Here is a 16,000-nt window from a genome sequence, read left to right as displayed (position 1 = left end):
GAAGCTTGGAAAGCTTCTAGACTGCAGCCAAGGGGCTAGTCGCTTGGAACATTGTGCCAAGAGGTGCCAAGCACACCGTCTTATACGCTGTGTGGCACACCGAGGCACTCTGAGGCACAATTTTGACACTTGAGTTTGGGTGAAAAAACTAGGCAACCATGTGCATTTGACCTGCAAAAATGAAAACAAACAGTTGGTTGTCTTGGTAGTTGCCAAGCAAAATCTGAATCATCAAGCAGTGGCACTTCGGGGCACACTGAGGCACAATTCAATACCCGGTGGCACACTGAAAATAATTGGCGCAAGTTAAGATGTGCTCAGCGACTCCCCCTTGACTGCAGCTTGGAAAGCTTCTAGACTGAAGCTTGGAAAGCTTCTAGACTGAAGCTTGGAATGCTTCTAGACTGAAGCTTGGAAAGCTTTCAGACTGAAGCTTTTGAAAGCTTCTAGACTAAAGCTTGGAAAGCTTCTAGCGAAGATCTTGAGTGAAGCTTGGAAAGTTTGTAGACTGAAGCTAAAAAACATCCAGAATGAAGCTCGGAAAGCTTCTAGACTGAAGCTTGTAAAACTTCTAGACTGAAGCTTGGAAAGGTTCTAGACTGAAGCTCGGAAAGCTTCTAGACTGAAGCTTGGAAAGCTTCTAGACTGAAGCTTGGAAAACTTCTAGACTGAAGCTTGGAAAGCTTCTAGACTGAAGCTTGGAAAGCTTCTAGACTGAAGCTTGGAAAGCTTCTAGACTGAAGCTTGGAAAGCTTCTAGACTGAAGCTTGGAAAGCTTCTAGACTGAAGCTTGGAAAGCTTCTAGACTGAAGCTTGGAAAGCTTCTAGACTGAAGCTTGGAAAGCTTCTAGACTGAAGCTTGGAAAGCTTCTAGACTGAAGCTTGGAAAGCTTCTAAACTGAAGCGTGGAAAGCTTCTAGACTGAAACTTGGAAAGCTTCTAGACTGAAGCTTGGAAAGCTTCTAAACTGAAGCTTGGAAAGCTTCTAGATTGAAGCTTGGAAAGCTTCTAGACTGAAGCTTGGAAAGCTTCTAGATTGAAGCTTGATAAACTTCTAGACTGAGATTAGGAAACCTTCTAGACTGAAGCTTGGAAATCTTCTACACTGAAGCTTGTAAAACTTCTAGACTGGAGCTTGGAAAGCTTCTAGACTGAAGCTTGGAAAGCTTCCAGACTGACGCTTGGAAAGCTTCTAGACTGAAGCTTGGAAAGCTTCTAGACTGAAGCTTGGAAGGTTTCTAGACTGAAGCTTGGAAATCTTCTAGACTGAAGCTTGGAAAGCTTCTAGAATGAAACTTGGAAAGCTTCTAGATTGAAGCTTGGAAAGCTTCTAGATTAAAACTTGGATAGCTTCCAGACTGACGCTTGGAAAGCTTCTAGGCTGAAGTTTGTTCTAGACTCAAGATTAGAAACCTTCTAGACTGAAGCTTGGAAAGCTTCTAGACTGAAGCTTGGAAAGCTTCTAGACTGAAGCTTGGAAAGCTTCTAAACTGAAGCTTGGAAAGCTTCCAGACTGAAGTTTGGAAAACTTCTAGACTCAAGCTTAGAAATCTTCTAGACTGTAGCTTGGAAAGCATCTAGACTGAAGCTTGGAAAGCTTCTAGACTGAAGCTTGGAAAGCTTCTAGACTGAAGCTTGGAAAGCTTCTAGACTGAAGCTTGGAAAGCTTCTAGACTGAAGTTTGGAAAGCTTCTAGACTGAGACTTGGAAAGCTTCTAGACTGAAGCTTGGAAAGCTTCTAGACTGAAGCTTGGAAAGCTTCTAAACTGAAGCTTGGAAAGCTTCCAGACAGAAGTTTGGAAAACTTCTAGACTCAAGCTTAGAAATCTTCTAGACTGTAGCTTGGAAAGCATCTAGACTGAAGCTTGGAAAGCTTCTATACTGAAGCTTGGAAAGCTTCTAGACTGAAGTTTGGAAGGCTTCTAGACTGAAGCTTGGAAGGCTTCTAGACTGAAACTTGGAAAGCTTCTAGACTGGAGCTTGGAAAGTTTCTAGACTGAAGTTTGGAAAGCTTCTAGACTGAAGCTTGGAAAGCTTCTAGACTGAAGCTTGGAAAGCTTCTAGAATGAAGCTTGGAAAGCTTCCAGACTGAAGCTTGTAAAACATCCAGAATGAAGCTTGGAAATCTTCTAGACTGAAGCTTGGAAAGCTTCCAGACTGAAGTTTGGAAAACTTCTAGTCTCAAGCTTAGAAATCTTCTAGACTGAAGCTTGGAAAGCTTCTAGACTGAAGCTTGGAAAGCTTCTAGACTGAAGCTTGGAAAGCTTCTAGACTGAAGCTTGGAAAGCTTCTAAACTGAAGCTTGGAAAGCTTCTAAACTGAAGCTTGGAAAGCTTCTAAACTGAAGCTTGGAAGGTTTCTAGACTGAAGCTTGGAAATTTTCTAGACTGAAGCTTGGAAAGCTTCTAGACTGAAGCTTGGAATGCTTTTAGACTGAAACTTGGAAAGCTCCTAGACTGTAGCTTGGAAAGCTTCTGGACTGAAGCTTGGAAAGCTTCTAGACTGAAGCTTGGAAAGCTTCTAGATTGAATCTTGGAAAGCTTCTAGGCTGAAGCTTGGAAAGCTTCTTGATTGAAGCTTGATAAACTTCTAGACTGAAGCTTGGAAAGCTTCTAGACTGAAGCTTGGAAAACTTGTAGACTGGAGCTTGGAAAGCTTCTAGACCGGAGCTTGGAACGCTTCTTGATTGAAGCTTGGACAACATTCATAATGAAGTTAGGAAAGCTTCTAGACTGAAGCTTGGAAAGCTTCCAGACTAACGGTTGAAAATCTCCTCGACTGAACTTGGAGAACTTTTAGACTGAAGCTTGGAAAGCTTCTAGACTTTAGCTGGGAAAGCTTCTAGACTGAAGCTTGGAAAGTTTCTAGACTGGAGCTTGGAAAACTTCTAGGCTGAAGCATGGAAAGTTTCTACTAGACTGGAGCTTGGAAAGCACCTGAAGCTTGGAAACTTCTAGACTGTAGCTTGCAAAGCTTCTAGATTGACGCTTAGAAAGCTTCTAGGCTGAAGCATGGAAAGTTTCTAGACTGAAGCTTGGAAAACTTCTAGGCTGAAGCATGGAAAGCTTCTAGGCTAAAGCTTGGAAAGCTTCTAGACAGAAGCTTGGAAAGCTTCTGGACTGAAGCTTGGAAAGCTTCTTGACTAAAGATTGGAAAGCTTCTAGATTGAAGCTTGGAAAACTTAACAACTTTTTTAAACATAAATCGTTTACAAAACACGTAAACAATTTAAAGTTTACATGGGAAACGACAAATGGACTCAAGTGATCACTCATTTTCATACGGTTGATCACTATAATCTTCATGATATCATCGTACAGGATGACCGCAACTGCGGCGATTAGATCATCTCCGCCGCGATCTCCGCAATCAACGCAACACAACAACACACGATTCAATCAATCTCACACCTCACCGCATGCCTACTTCGATCGGCGGACATGTAAGATTGTAGATATGCGTGCCGGAACGGAACGGAAGTCATCAGCTGTGGCGATGCGTTTGCGGATCGTATCACAAATCAATCGCACCACACCGTCGATTCCCATCGATCATTCAAAAATGGACCAGCGCAGAAGAGTTCCCCCTGTATGCTTTCAAAGTTGTTATGTATTAGCTGGTGTCAGACTACCAATTCCAAGTAGTTACGGGTCCGACCGACAAAATCCGTTGATTAATGGCGCCTCGCCTTCGCGGGTCGGCATAGATCGACGACACGATCCCAATCGATCACTTCTGAATTATTGGTTCGCGTCGAACGGGAAATGACCATACCCAAACGAAAGCGAAAGGGAAATTATGCGCCCCGAATGAAAACACATCTAGATTTCTATTTTGGTGAATGATGTTTACACGACGTCCACAGATCGAGTTAGGAAGCTGAAAATGGTAGCACGGCGTGCATATGGTGAAGGTTTATCACAAAAAATTAGGCATCGCCAAATCCGCCGTTTTTCGAAAATATGGACTTCTAGCTTTCATTTAACGTGTTCCCCAAAAAAATCCACCGAGGGATCCCGAACAACTTTTTCAGAATACTGTTTTTCCCCATACAAAATGCACGGTTCCAAATTAATCCCTATTTCTACTTAACAAACATTCCCAATTTTTGTATGAAAAAGTTCCCCCGATGGAATATTTCGATGTTGGGCTTGAATGAAAGCTGGTAGCGTCAACTTTCACGTAGCGTAAAAATTAGCGATGCCCATTTTTTTGTAATAAATTTGTTCTACCAGACACACCGTGGGTAGGCTTTGCGAGATTGTCACGCAAATCATGGGAACGTTCCGCGGGATCGTTTCGCACACCGCACTGTAGTAGGCGTTGACGATCCTTCGAACTTGGTAAACATGCCGAACATGTCCACCGTCAAAACATCGCTGATCGTGCTGAACGTGATCGCGGTCCTGAGCGGCCTAGGACTGGCGATCGTCGGTCTGATCATGATGATCAAGTTCTCGGACATACTCGCCGTCACAGGACGGGATACTGTGCTGGCCAATACGATGAAGCTTACGGTAGTGCTGGGATGGGCGATTGCCGCCACGGGATTCTACGGCATCCACGGAGTTGTGCGAGGATCGTATTCGCTGATCGTGCTGTACGTCTTCCTGCTGGTCGTGCTGATCGCATTCCAACTGGCCATGGCAGCATTTCTATTCCATAGCAGTGATAGAAATCCCTATCGGGAAGTTGAACGATTGGAAATCGCGTTCGATCAAGCATTCCTAAGATCTACGGTGTCCAGCGAACGGATCGATCGGTTTCAAGCCACCTACGGATGCTGTGGAAAGCGATCGTTTCGGGATTGGCAGATCGATGGCGGACGGATCCCGAAGTCCTGTTGCGTCGAAGGATCATCGGACGCTAGTTGCAGATCGTTTGCAGAAGGTTGTACGCAAATTCTAGAAAAGTACATCCATCATGTCACCAAAGGCCTTGGAATTGGCCTTCTGCTGCTGGCCGCGATCAATTTCGTTGCTCTGATGTCCGCCAGTTGTTTCGCAAACGGAATCAAGAATCAATTGACTTAACTATGCGGAAACTAATAGAGGACATCGTCATTCTTGTGATAAATTAATTACTACCATCGTGCGATCATACACGGTGATCACCCCTGAAACCGCTGTCTCAAGGAACGTTTCATAAATAAATCACGCTAAAAAATAGCTTCCTGCCAACTTCTTTTGGAATTCTTACAACCTTGTCCCATCAAGTTCAAGATTTGCATAGCTATAGCATGTCTCGCACCGCGATTGTGTAACTTTCCATCCTTGTGATCGCCGCCCCGTACATGGAATGCAAAGACCCCTGTTTAACACCCCTGTTCACAACGGACCCAGCAATGTTACCGATGACCCCCAGGGCGATCATTTTTTTTCGTCTTCCATCCCATCTTGTCTCGTCGTCTGAGTCGTTTTATAATACGACGCTGACTCCTGTGGGGAACAACCTTCGCATATTTCAAGAGGGTAGATATAATGTAATTACCTACTTACTTACTTACCTTCCGTCACCCGTTGTACGTATTGGCATAAGTTAAAAAAAAAAGACGGGGTCAAGCAAAAGACGATTTATGCGTCGCTAATTTGCCTTGATGGGGAAGCCATTGTCGCGCGTGATTGGGACGACAATCTGTGGTCGATCCCATACATGATCGTTGTTCAAGGGGACCATTAAGTAAGATACAAGCGACGACTGGTTACAGTAAGGAAAGATCACTTTCAATAAGAAACTATTCACCTATTCATTATTCAGGAACAAAAGACATGCTCCTCAAGGTTCTGTCAAATACATTACTTTGCAGGAGATAAGTTCGTTTAACCCTTTCAGGACGATTAGGTCATTTGCAACTCGCTGACGCGTTCCACAGCGGCGAGGTTGGTGAAAAAAGTCGGTTAAGCAACAAGGTGCAGAATGAAGATTTTTGCAGCACGAGTCGTACATTTATCCAACGAGGCTTGCCGAGTTGGATAATTACGACGAGTGCTGTAAAAATCTAGTTCTGCACCGAGTTGCGTACAACGTTTCTTGCAATTTCATAAATTACCGCTTGTGGTTAGTTTTAACAAAACTTTCCTATCAAATTGCACACTGATTTTCATAGCCTTGTTTAAGAAAATCTGATCAAAGCAGGTTATACCATAGATTTAAGTTCAAGATGTAAATGTCAGGAACAAATTCAGTTTCATTTGTGACGCCATTCGCTCCCCCACTTTCCCCCAGAAAATTCGCCCGCTTCTTATTTCGCTTGAAGCGACGCTTTTTTCGCCACTTCATCACAGCAAACGAAACAAATTTGAATCGCGTAACCAAGATAACAGGGTTTTCTTGTTTGTTTATTTCGATACTGAAAAAAATGTCTCTACGTCGAAATTCACCCTCAGAATATTTCACGTCGCTCCTAAAGCAGACAAAATATATGCGTCTGGTGACGATCCTGTCTTTCCAGTGATGAAACCATCGTTACGGCAGTAAAAAAGACCTTCAAGTGGTGTAGCCCTAAAATGAAAACGTTCGTAGAGGCACAGCCCTACACTGAGTTCTTCTGAGGATAATTCTCTTGAATATCGGCAACGTCGGTTGGCAGTGCCAGAATAGGATTAATTTCAGATGCTACTATGCATTTTTTCGGCAGAAATTAACCGAAATTGGTATTATGTGGATTACGGAAACTGGGCTTAATCCAAAATGGAAGCCCAAGCGATAGCTGGTGTATTGGCGTAAAGCGTAAAAAAGCACAAAGTAAAAAAATATATTATAAACAAAAAAACATTTCTTTTAATTACTATAAATAAAAATATTCATCAACAATATGATTATTTTAATAAGATTGCCCTCCAAATCTCGCACTGCTTCGGGACTTCAATGAATGACATCTGTCATGCCTTGTACCAGCGTACGGCATCTCTCTTGACCATTAGCACATTTTAGGGAGTCGTTACATTCCGTTTTGCCTTGTCATCAGCGCCTAGTTTTATTTGGAACAAAGATGGCAGTTACAAAATATATATTTAGATATAAATTTTAAGAAGGTACCTGTTAGACCTAGCAACAGTGTTACTCTGGAAGGCATGTCCTGACTCAAGAAGGTACAGTCTTCCTTTAAATTCTGATCAATTCTTTTCATATCCGTGGGGAAATTGATCAATGGGTTTACAATGTGCTCACTGGTTCTATTCCTCTTTTGCCAGGCATAAAAACAGACACACGCATACCAGGAACCTACATATTATCGAACTTGCATGAACCTAAAATCTTTTCCCATAGGGTTTCAGCTTATGGTCTTACCTTTCAGAAAAGCCTTTGTTCAAAATATTCTATCGGTAAAAAATGAAATAAATTATGTTTGAAGATTTTCAGATTTTCTATCAAATGAGGTAAATATATTCAGAGCATAATTTTGTTGATCATTCCGAACTGCAAACAACAAGGCATCGTGCGTGACCTGTCACATACCCGATGGTCTCTTCTTAGTTTTATAAACATTATATTCACTTGTCATTTCTCCGGAATATGTGTTATATGATCAGCCCAAGGGGTCTGCCGTGGTTAATTAGCTCATTTGTTTATTTTGTGGGCTTCGTGGTCATGCGGTTAGTGGAGTTAAACGTTTAGGTGTATATGTAGTAAGTCATGGAGTAAGACTCTGAAGAAACTTCTCAAGAAACGAAAAATTCCTAACTAGCCTCTGTGTGTTGTCTGTTATACGGTGGTTATATGGTGGTATTCAGCGTCTGGCAGAAGACGGTGTGAAATGTCAAAAAAGAGTTTAGGTTCATGCAAGTTTGATAATACTTAGGTTCCTGGTATGCGTTTCTTAACGTGTCGGCAATGTTTCTTGCCATCTTCAAAGGAAAAATCTTTGTTCGTTCTATGTCTGTTGAACTAAACAAATGATTTGTTGAAAGAGTTTGTCAACTACTTAGCCGAAAAATTCAACATTCAGTGCATCCAAAGAGTCGTACACTCAAACTGCCAGTTATACGATACGTTTATCAAAGCCTCCTCCAGAATCTCAATGTTAAGTACTTGGCGATTTTCAATTTCGGCTTAGGCAGTCTTTGGTTTTAGCGTTGATTGTTTCTTATCTTCGCCGACGTTTCGGTCCTCGGATCGGACCTTCTTCAGGGCTCGATAATAATCAACTGGTCAATTTATAAAAGCTTTTTGGCCACAGCATGTTGAAACCCCATATTGGGAATTCATATTGTGTGTGACACCTTGATTCTATTTCGCACCATGATCATATATTACACCATCATTGTAGTGTCCTTACCACCTCCCCCCCTAGGCAAGATACCTGCAAACGCTAGTGCAAGGACTACCTCCGCCAAAAATGTGTAGATGAAGCACTTTCGATCGGCGTCCTTCACTAGTACGAGTACGTCTGATGCAACCCGCGCCAGCTCTCAGATAAATGAGCTTAGCATATCGCCTGCAAGATCTCCAAGTACTCAGTAGCAAGAAAAAACGAGCCGAATTTTCCTCCCAAAATCCGTCAAGTTCAATCTTTTGTAGCTTTGGCAATTATCAATATTTTTGACTGAAAATTGCACCACTTCATCATCAGTTTATATTGACAATCTATGATCAAAATTGCAAATTAATAGAAATTTCATATTTTGAATTGTGATAAGTTATGTGAAAAAAATACTATTGAAGAAATCCGTATTTTAGTGAAAAATTGAAGTAGCTTTATGAAAATTTCACTGCAGCGTCAGAAAATATAAGATCCAGTTTTCATCTAGTGTACCTTATTGTAAGCAAGTTGGTGGGCATCACTTGGTAACGCATTGTAATATATAGTAACGCGTGTAACATCACTTGTTTGCTTACAGTAAAGTTTTTACAGTAGCTAACATTTGAAATTCATACACAAAACTTAAGTTGACAATTATAGACAATTGTCTATTCATTGACATATGTTTGTAACGGATTACGCGTAACACACTATGTGTTACGAGTGGGATGTCATATCATAAATAACTAATATACGGAAATTCTAGTAAACGCGTCATACAATATTAATTGTTTGTTAAAAACTTAGAACTAAACATGGTATGGAACGAATTGACGTCGGTTTTTCTGCTGCGCTGGTGCTTCATTATGGTCAATACGGAGTGAAAACTGTGGGCATCCAAATAAGTACTTCAACTTTGACGATGGTTGTGGCCCAAATCACTGGATTACAATTATTCAAATTTTGACCACATCATTTCCTATATTTTCTGACGTTGCAGTGAAATTTTCATAAAGCAACTTCAATTTTTCTCTAAAATACGGGGTTTTGAAAATAATCAAATGACTTTTTGAACGATCGATTGCTCCTCATCAATTTCCTCCAAGTAAAAGGACGATAAGGATGACGTCACAAATTGACGTCTAAAATTGAAGTTTACATTGTTAAATAGCGTGCCTCGTCTTCTGATATAATGTGTGCCTCACCACACATACATTGCTGCCCTCGTTGATGCTTCTTAGTTGTTTTCCATCCAATTGTTTGCAGGACGATGGCATAACTTAAGCTAACCACGTAAATAAAGTCTGATGGAAAAAGCTGCGATATTGCGGTAGGGGTAGGCTGGTGTGGAAATCGCACCGGCGAATGTTCATGTTACTTAAAATATTAAACAAATATGGCAATTCACACCGTCTTCAGCCAGACGCTGAACAGACTGAATATTGCTATCATCATATAACCGACAACACACAGAAGCTAGTTAGGAATTTTTCGTTCCACGAAAAGATTTTTTCCGAGTCTCACTCCATGACTTACTACATATACACCTAAACGTTTACCACCACTAACCGCATGACCACGAAGCCCACAAAATAGAAAAAAATGAACTAATTAACCACGGCAGACCCCTTGGGCTGATCATATAACACATATGCCGGAGAAATGACAAGTGAATATAATGTTTATAAAACTAAGAAGAGACCATCGGGTATGTGACAGGTCACGCACGATGCCTTGTTGTTTGCAGTTCGGAATGATCAACAAAATTATGCTCTGAATATACCTCATTTGATAGAAAATTTTCAAACTTGATTTATTTCAATTTTTACCGATAGAATATTTTGAACAAGGGCTTTTCTGAAAGGTAAGACCATAAGCTGAAACCCTATGGAAAAAGATTTTAGGTTCATGCAAGTTCGATAATATGTAGGTTCCTGGTATGCGTGAGACACCCTATAATCCATTTCGGATAAAGACGGCATCTTCAATTGCTGTAGAAAAAGGAAACGATGAGAGGGACCTAATAAACAGGACACATATGACGCAATGCACTCAACAACGTACCGTATCTAGTAAATGAATCGATGATCCGAAGCGTCGAACCATTTTAGAAGAGAAATGAGAGTGTTGAATGGATGCTTTTTGAAAAATTACAACTCACTGTACTTTCTTATAGCTCGTTTGTTGTGGACGAAATTATTTATGAACGGGCAAAGGTAACTGTGATTGACAGCGAGAAGCGTTAAAAGCGCCGCCTTCTTGTGCCCATTCAAATATGATGTACTGGGGGATGGGGGTCATTGAAAGTTGACGTAATTGGAGTCACGGGCGAATTGCCAGTTGCATATTGATTGTTGGTTATACTGTGCAGTTGTCACAATTTTCAAAACTGCGTCCAGAAAGCATCAAGAAGTTGATGAAACCTGAAAACAGTGCTGTAATGGTTCATTACGCAACGCAAATCAGTGCTGTAATCAATCATTACAGCACTGTTTATTTGGTGCGGGAAATTAGGCCTTTGGCACAAATGTCCCAAATGGAGGATAACGTGCCTCTGGAGCCGGCCTTCTGATAGGCCTTTTCCTGTCACATTTGCGTGAGGTAAAACAGCCTATTACCATAGACTTAATACTAAGACAATACTGAAAGCGACGCTTTCAATGTCAGTTTGCTCCGCCCGTTTTCATCAAAGCAAGACTGAGTTCGCCAATTTAGTGACCATGACAACGAGAAAGATTGCCCAATGACGCAGTGTCAACTGACAGATTGATTTTTATACACATTTAGCAACACCATATCTTCAAGCGTTGATAACCGTGTGGGTTAAACAAGAGCTCAGTGATCTCGACGTTTATGGTTCGATTCCAGTCTGCATAGTTGTACAATCTTTTTGCACGGATCATTTTGATAAGTTGTCTTCTCCTTATGGAATTCATAGACATAGGTAGACGATTTATGATATTTTTTTTTAATTTGGATGTACTCCGATAATTTACTTCGCTAATTGTAACATAGGGTCCACGCAGGTCCTCGGCTAGCGACGGTAATGGACGGATATAAGCGGATTGTTTTGGTTAGAAAATGAAATGTCATTCCTCTGGAACAGCCACACATGCCCGCTGGTTCTCGTTGGCCGAGAGAAGATGAATGTTCTTTTTTTTCTTTTCTGGAATGTGTCAATAAATAATCGTTTTTTCTTGTTGTCATGATCACTAGATTTGTGCACTCAGTCTTGCTTCGATAAAGATGGGCGGAGCAAACTGACATTGAAAGCGTGGCGTTAGAAACACCAGTATTGGGCGAATTTACTGGGGGAACGACTGGCGTCACAACAAATTCTCCAGTTTCATATTGATTGTTGCTATTACGATGAGAAATTGCAAAAAATATTTGTTCAAGAATGCCTTCAGAAATTATTCATTCACGAACTTCTCCCAGAATTTTCCGTGGATATGCTTTTAGAAGTTTTTCCAAGAATTTAGAAATTCCTGCGAAGGTTCATGCTAGGATTCCTCCCTAAATTCCTTTAAATATTCCTTCAAAAACTCCCCCGAAGATTTTTATAAAAGGATTCATTTGTAATTTGGTGAGATTTTCCCAGTAATTCATGCACAAAATGTTCCATAATGTTCTCCAATGAGTCCTCAAGAAATGGCTTTCCGAAATCTATATAAATAAAAATGAAATGGTGTTTGTATGTCACGAATAGGCTCGGGAACGGGTTAACAGATCGGCATGATTCTTTCACTTTTGCATCCCGCCAGAGCTCCGACGTGTTCGTACGAAAAAATAATTAGAAGAAGTGATCGGGAAGGCAAGAAAAACGGGAAAATCTGAATTTCAATTTTAAGGGGCATTTCTTCATGGAACCGGATGTTAAAAAACAGAGTAGGCAGGCAGGACGACGTTTGCCGGGACTGCTAGTTCTTCATAAATTTCTACGAAAGTTTCTAAAACAAATGCTCCTCCAGATGTTCCCCCAAAGACTCATCCAGGAATTCCTCCAGAAACTCCTCCGTACTGAGGATTTAGAATTTATTGTTTTTTTTTCATCAGCAATCCGATAGAATTTTCAGAAATTAACCAGAAAAGTCTTTCAAAAATTCTTTAAAAACTTTCAAATAATTAATGTTTTGGTATGCACATATTTATTATTCATTAAGATTTATAATATCTTATGGTAGACCATTTAAAAAACCCATATAAATTACTTCTAAAAATTTAAGCGAGAATTTTTTTTAAATTCCTTTCAGGACTTCTTCTATGAATTACTCTAGGAGTTTCACTTAGAATTTGTTCGAGTATGCTTGCTAAGATTGTTTTTTCTTTCAAAAAATTATTTGAAAATATTTCCAGGAATTCCTACAAAGGTTATTCGAGATTTTTTTTACCAATTTCTCCGGGAATTCTCCCCATGATTCCAAAGAACTTTTCGATATTTTATTCCCGAACATTACTTTTAATATTCTTCCAGAATTCTATTTCAAGATACCGTCAAGAATTCTGAAATGGAAACATTTGAAAAATTTGTATAATTTTGCTCAGGGAATTGCTCAGAAGATGTTTCTATTGATTTTCTTTTCAATTTCTCCAAGAATTCTCCAAGAAATTTCTTCAAGGGTTTATATGAACTTCTCCGAAGAATTCTCCAGAATTGTCTTTGACCTTCAAATTTTTTCTGGAATTCCTCCAACAGTTTCCCCAGAATTTCTGGATCGTAGATTCATCCAGAAATTTATGCTAGGATTTCTTCAAAAAGCTTCTGCGAGAATCTTCCTTGGATGTTTCCAGAATTTCTCCAAGGATTTCTGGAGAAGTTCCTCCGAGGACATAAATTTAAAATTTATTTCCCAGGATTCATCCGGGGGTTTCTCAAAAAAGTTCTCTTAAATTTCCTTCACAATTTCCTGCGAAGTTTCTTTAAAAGATTCTTCCATAATTTCTTCCGGAAAATCTACCGAACATTCCTCCTAAACTTCTGCGAAGATTACTCTAAAAAAAACTGCGAAGATGTTTGCAAATTTTAATGAGCATTTCTCCAGTAAATCATTCTTTAAATCTTCCATAATTTTCTCCAAAGAATCTTCAAGAAAATGATGCACAAAAATATTCATATATTTCAACGAGAATATCTAAAAAAGCTCATCTGACTCATCTCTTATCCAACCAGGAATTCCTCAAGAAACTTCTCCTAAGATTACCACCCTTAACAATTCTGTAAAGACTACTCCAATATTTTTCTCCAAAAATTTATTCTAAAATTATTTCAAGGATTCAGAAATTACCTCGAAGAATCCTCCAGTAGTGCCTCCGAGGAATTCTCCAGATATTGTATCAAGGAGTCCTTCTACAATTTCCCAAAGAATTTCACTAGAAATTCCTGCGATAAGTCCGCTAGACCGCTTAACCTTCACATACCCGCCCTCGAACAACTCAATTTGAAAATGCTGGCATTTCGTTAATTTTCATCCGGCTTTTTTTGAAGTCGCCCTTAATCGGTCATAAATTGCTGCAAGTTTATTACTCTCAAGTTGTCACTAGAGTTGTCATGTAATATCCGGAACCAAGGTTGTTAACCGATAAATTATCGATAGTTAACTTAACGCAAACTCGATAACGATAAAGGTTACTCGATAATCTCTCGATAACAATAATCAAACGATGAATCAACGCGAAGATCAACGTACCTTCGTTAATTTTGCGATAAATCTAGTTACCCTAGTGACGGCATCAACAACGATCCAGATCACGAAGAAAATTTTCCGGAGACGTTATCGAGTCGATAAATTCCACAGTTAACTGTATCGCCGATGATGTTTCCGCCTGATAAACGATAACAGACTTTAACCTTATCGCCGATAACGATAATTTATCGAATAACAACCTTGTCCGGAACCATTCCGGAGATATTCCGGATTGTACTGGGGTCAGGCCCCCCCCCCCTGAGTTCTTTTTTGCCAAATGGCTGAAAGTGTTTATTTCATGTGTGTAATGTGTTTGAGAGGCCACCGCGGAACCTGTTTCAGGTGTTCCGGAGCAGCCGCATCAGTTGCTACATACTTCAGTCATTTTTTTCTGCTCCATTCTTTTGAAATCATCAAGTTTCACGTCGCACGGCATGTTTTGACTGCAAACCAGAAATTTCCCCAATGTCACCCCCGTGGAACCTGTGCTAGAAGTTCCGGGGTGACCATATTAGTTGATACAGACTTCAGGGTATCGTTTCTGACTCAGTCATTCGAAATCTGAAGTTTGATATGTCGCACGACATGTTTTGGATGGAAACCAGAAGTCTGGAGCACCATTTGAAAAGGACCCAAGAGATCTTGTGTCTTTTTTTTCGAAAACGTTCCGTAGGGCTTAACAGCAGCCCACCCACGCAAATGAACACCGTTAACCGAAAGATCGATGTTCGCTCTATCTGATAACGGTCTTAGTTTGTGTGAATAAGGTGATGGGGGCTCAGGAGCAACGTGTGAAGTCATTGTTTACCAATGCTTGTATGCCCTTTTCAAATGTTGCTCCAGAATTATGTTTCAGTAATAATTTAATACGAAATTGATCTAGAAAGCTTTGAACTAAACCAGCGTAGTTACATTACATCTATGTAGTTTATTGTCGTAGCAATAAACTTCATTCTTCATACTTAGTTTTTACAGCATATTTAAGTAAAACACGCTAGCACTTCCTCACCTTCATAAATGATCATATGACAATAAGATATAATATCTATTGGATTTGCAGGAATGAACTAAACTTCGAGCTCTACCCCGAATACTTCTTAGAAATTCTATGACAAAATCCAGGAAATCATCAAGGATCTTCTTCAGGGTGTATCTCCGGAATCCCTATAAAGATCTTTTCTGATATTGTTCTTAAGATCTTTGTGAATGAACTTTTATCTTGTTTTCTGTTTTGGGTGAATACTTTCATCTTAAAAGTTCTCGTGATTTGTTCCATGATGCCTAGAAAATTTCTAAAAAAATCATGTAAAAATAACGAAAGAAAATGAAAATTCTCGAAAGAGTTTCTGACAAAACTATAATAATTTTTAGTTCCACAGTTGTGCACGCTGGCTGTAATGTATAACAAGCGCACATGGCCTTGGAACTGAGGGGACAAATGCGCTGTAGTTACGCGCATGGATATGGTATGATTTATCTTTTTAATACAAGTTTCTCAAATAAAAAACAAATTTTGATCACTTTTGATTCTAGGTTATTCATTACAAATATTAGGAATCCATGGCTGGAGTAATCCATCCATCAGAAGCCACTAGAATGGATTAACGTTGAAATTTTCACCGCATACTTCTAAAGTCATTTCTAGTAGAAATCCTAAGATCGTTTAAGAAAAACTGTCAAGGCACCAAGAGGGAAATTAAAAAAAAAATGCATATAGGGTCTGCGACCATTGGGCATGAGAACCTATTTTGAGCACTTGCTAATGTAACTCAGTCAGACTACCAATTGACTTGATTTTTGGAATACGGTAAGATCTAGCAATATATAAAAATTCTTATCAATTGATTTGAAATTGACTGAGTTAAAGTAGCAAGTGTCCAAAAAAGGTGCTCCTGCCCAAATGGTCCCAGACACTAAATCCCTGTGAGAATTAATTGAGAAGAACCCTGGCAAACTTTTGAAGGAATTCGTGAATAAATAACTGGAGAAATACCTGGAATTATCAAAAAATAATCCTAAAGGAATTTTAAACCACCAAGAAAATCTACAAAAAAGCAACATTGTCTTTCAGGAA

General features: G+C 39.8%; 2 protein-coding genes across 4 annotated transcripts in view; both read left to right on the top strand.

Moving 5' to 3' along the window:
- LOC109418423 (disheveled-associated activator of morphogenesis 1) overlaps positions 1-16,000 on the top strand; it is a 333,193-nt gene that overhangs the window by 293,721 nt on the left and 23,472 nt on the right. The window lies entirely within an intron of this gene.
- Positions 4,252-5,419, top strand: LOC109426159 (CD151 antigen-like). The gene has a single exon (XM_019701593.3). The coding sequence runs from the start codon at positions 4,350-4,352 to the stop codon at positions 5,031-5,033; it is 684 nt and encodes a 227-aa protein (XP_019557138.3). The 5' UTR covers positions 4,252-4,349; the 3' UTR covers positions 5,034-5,419.

Source organism: Aedes albopictus, chromosome 3, assembly GCF_035046485.1.
Source record: "Aedes albopictus strain Foshan chromosome 3, AalbF5, whole genome shotgun sequence".
Classification (NCBI taxonomy): Eukaryota; Metazoa; Arthropoda; class Insecta; order Diptera; family Culicidae; genus Aedes; species Aedes albopictus.
The sequence above is the reverse complement of the archived record's forward strand: the minus strand, read 5'-3'. Positions and strand labels throughout refer to the sequence as shown.

Coding starts and splice junctions, on each gene's coding strand:
- LOC109426159 (XM_019701593.3), top strand. CDS start 4,350: ATGCCGAACATGTCCACCGTCAAAACATCGCTGATCGTGCTGAACGTG.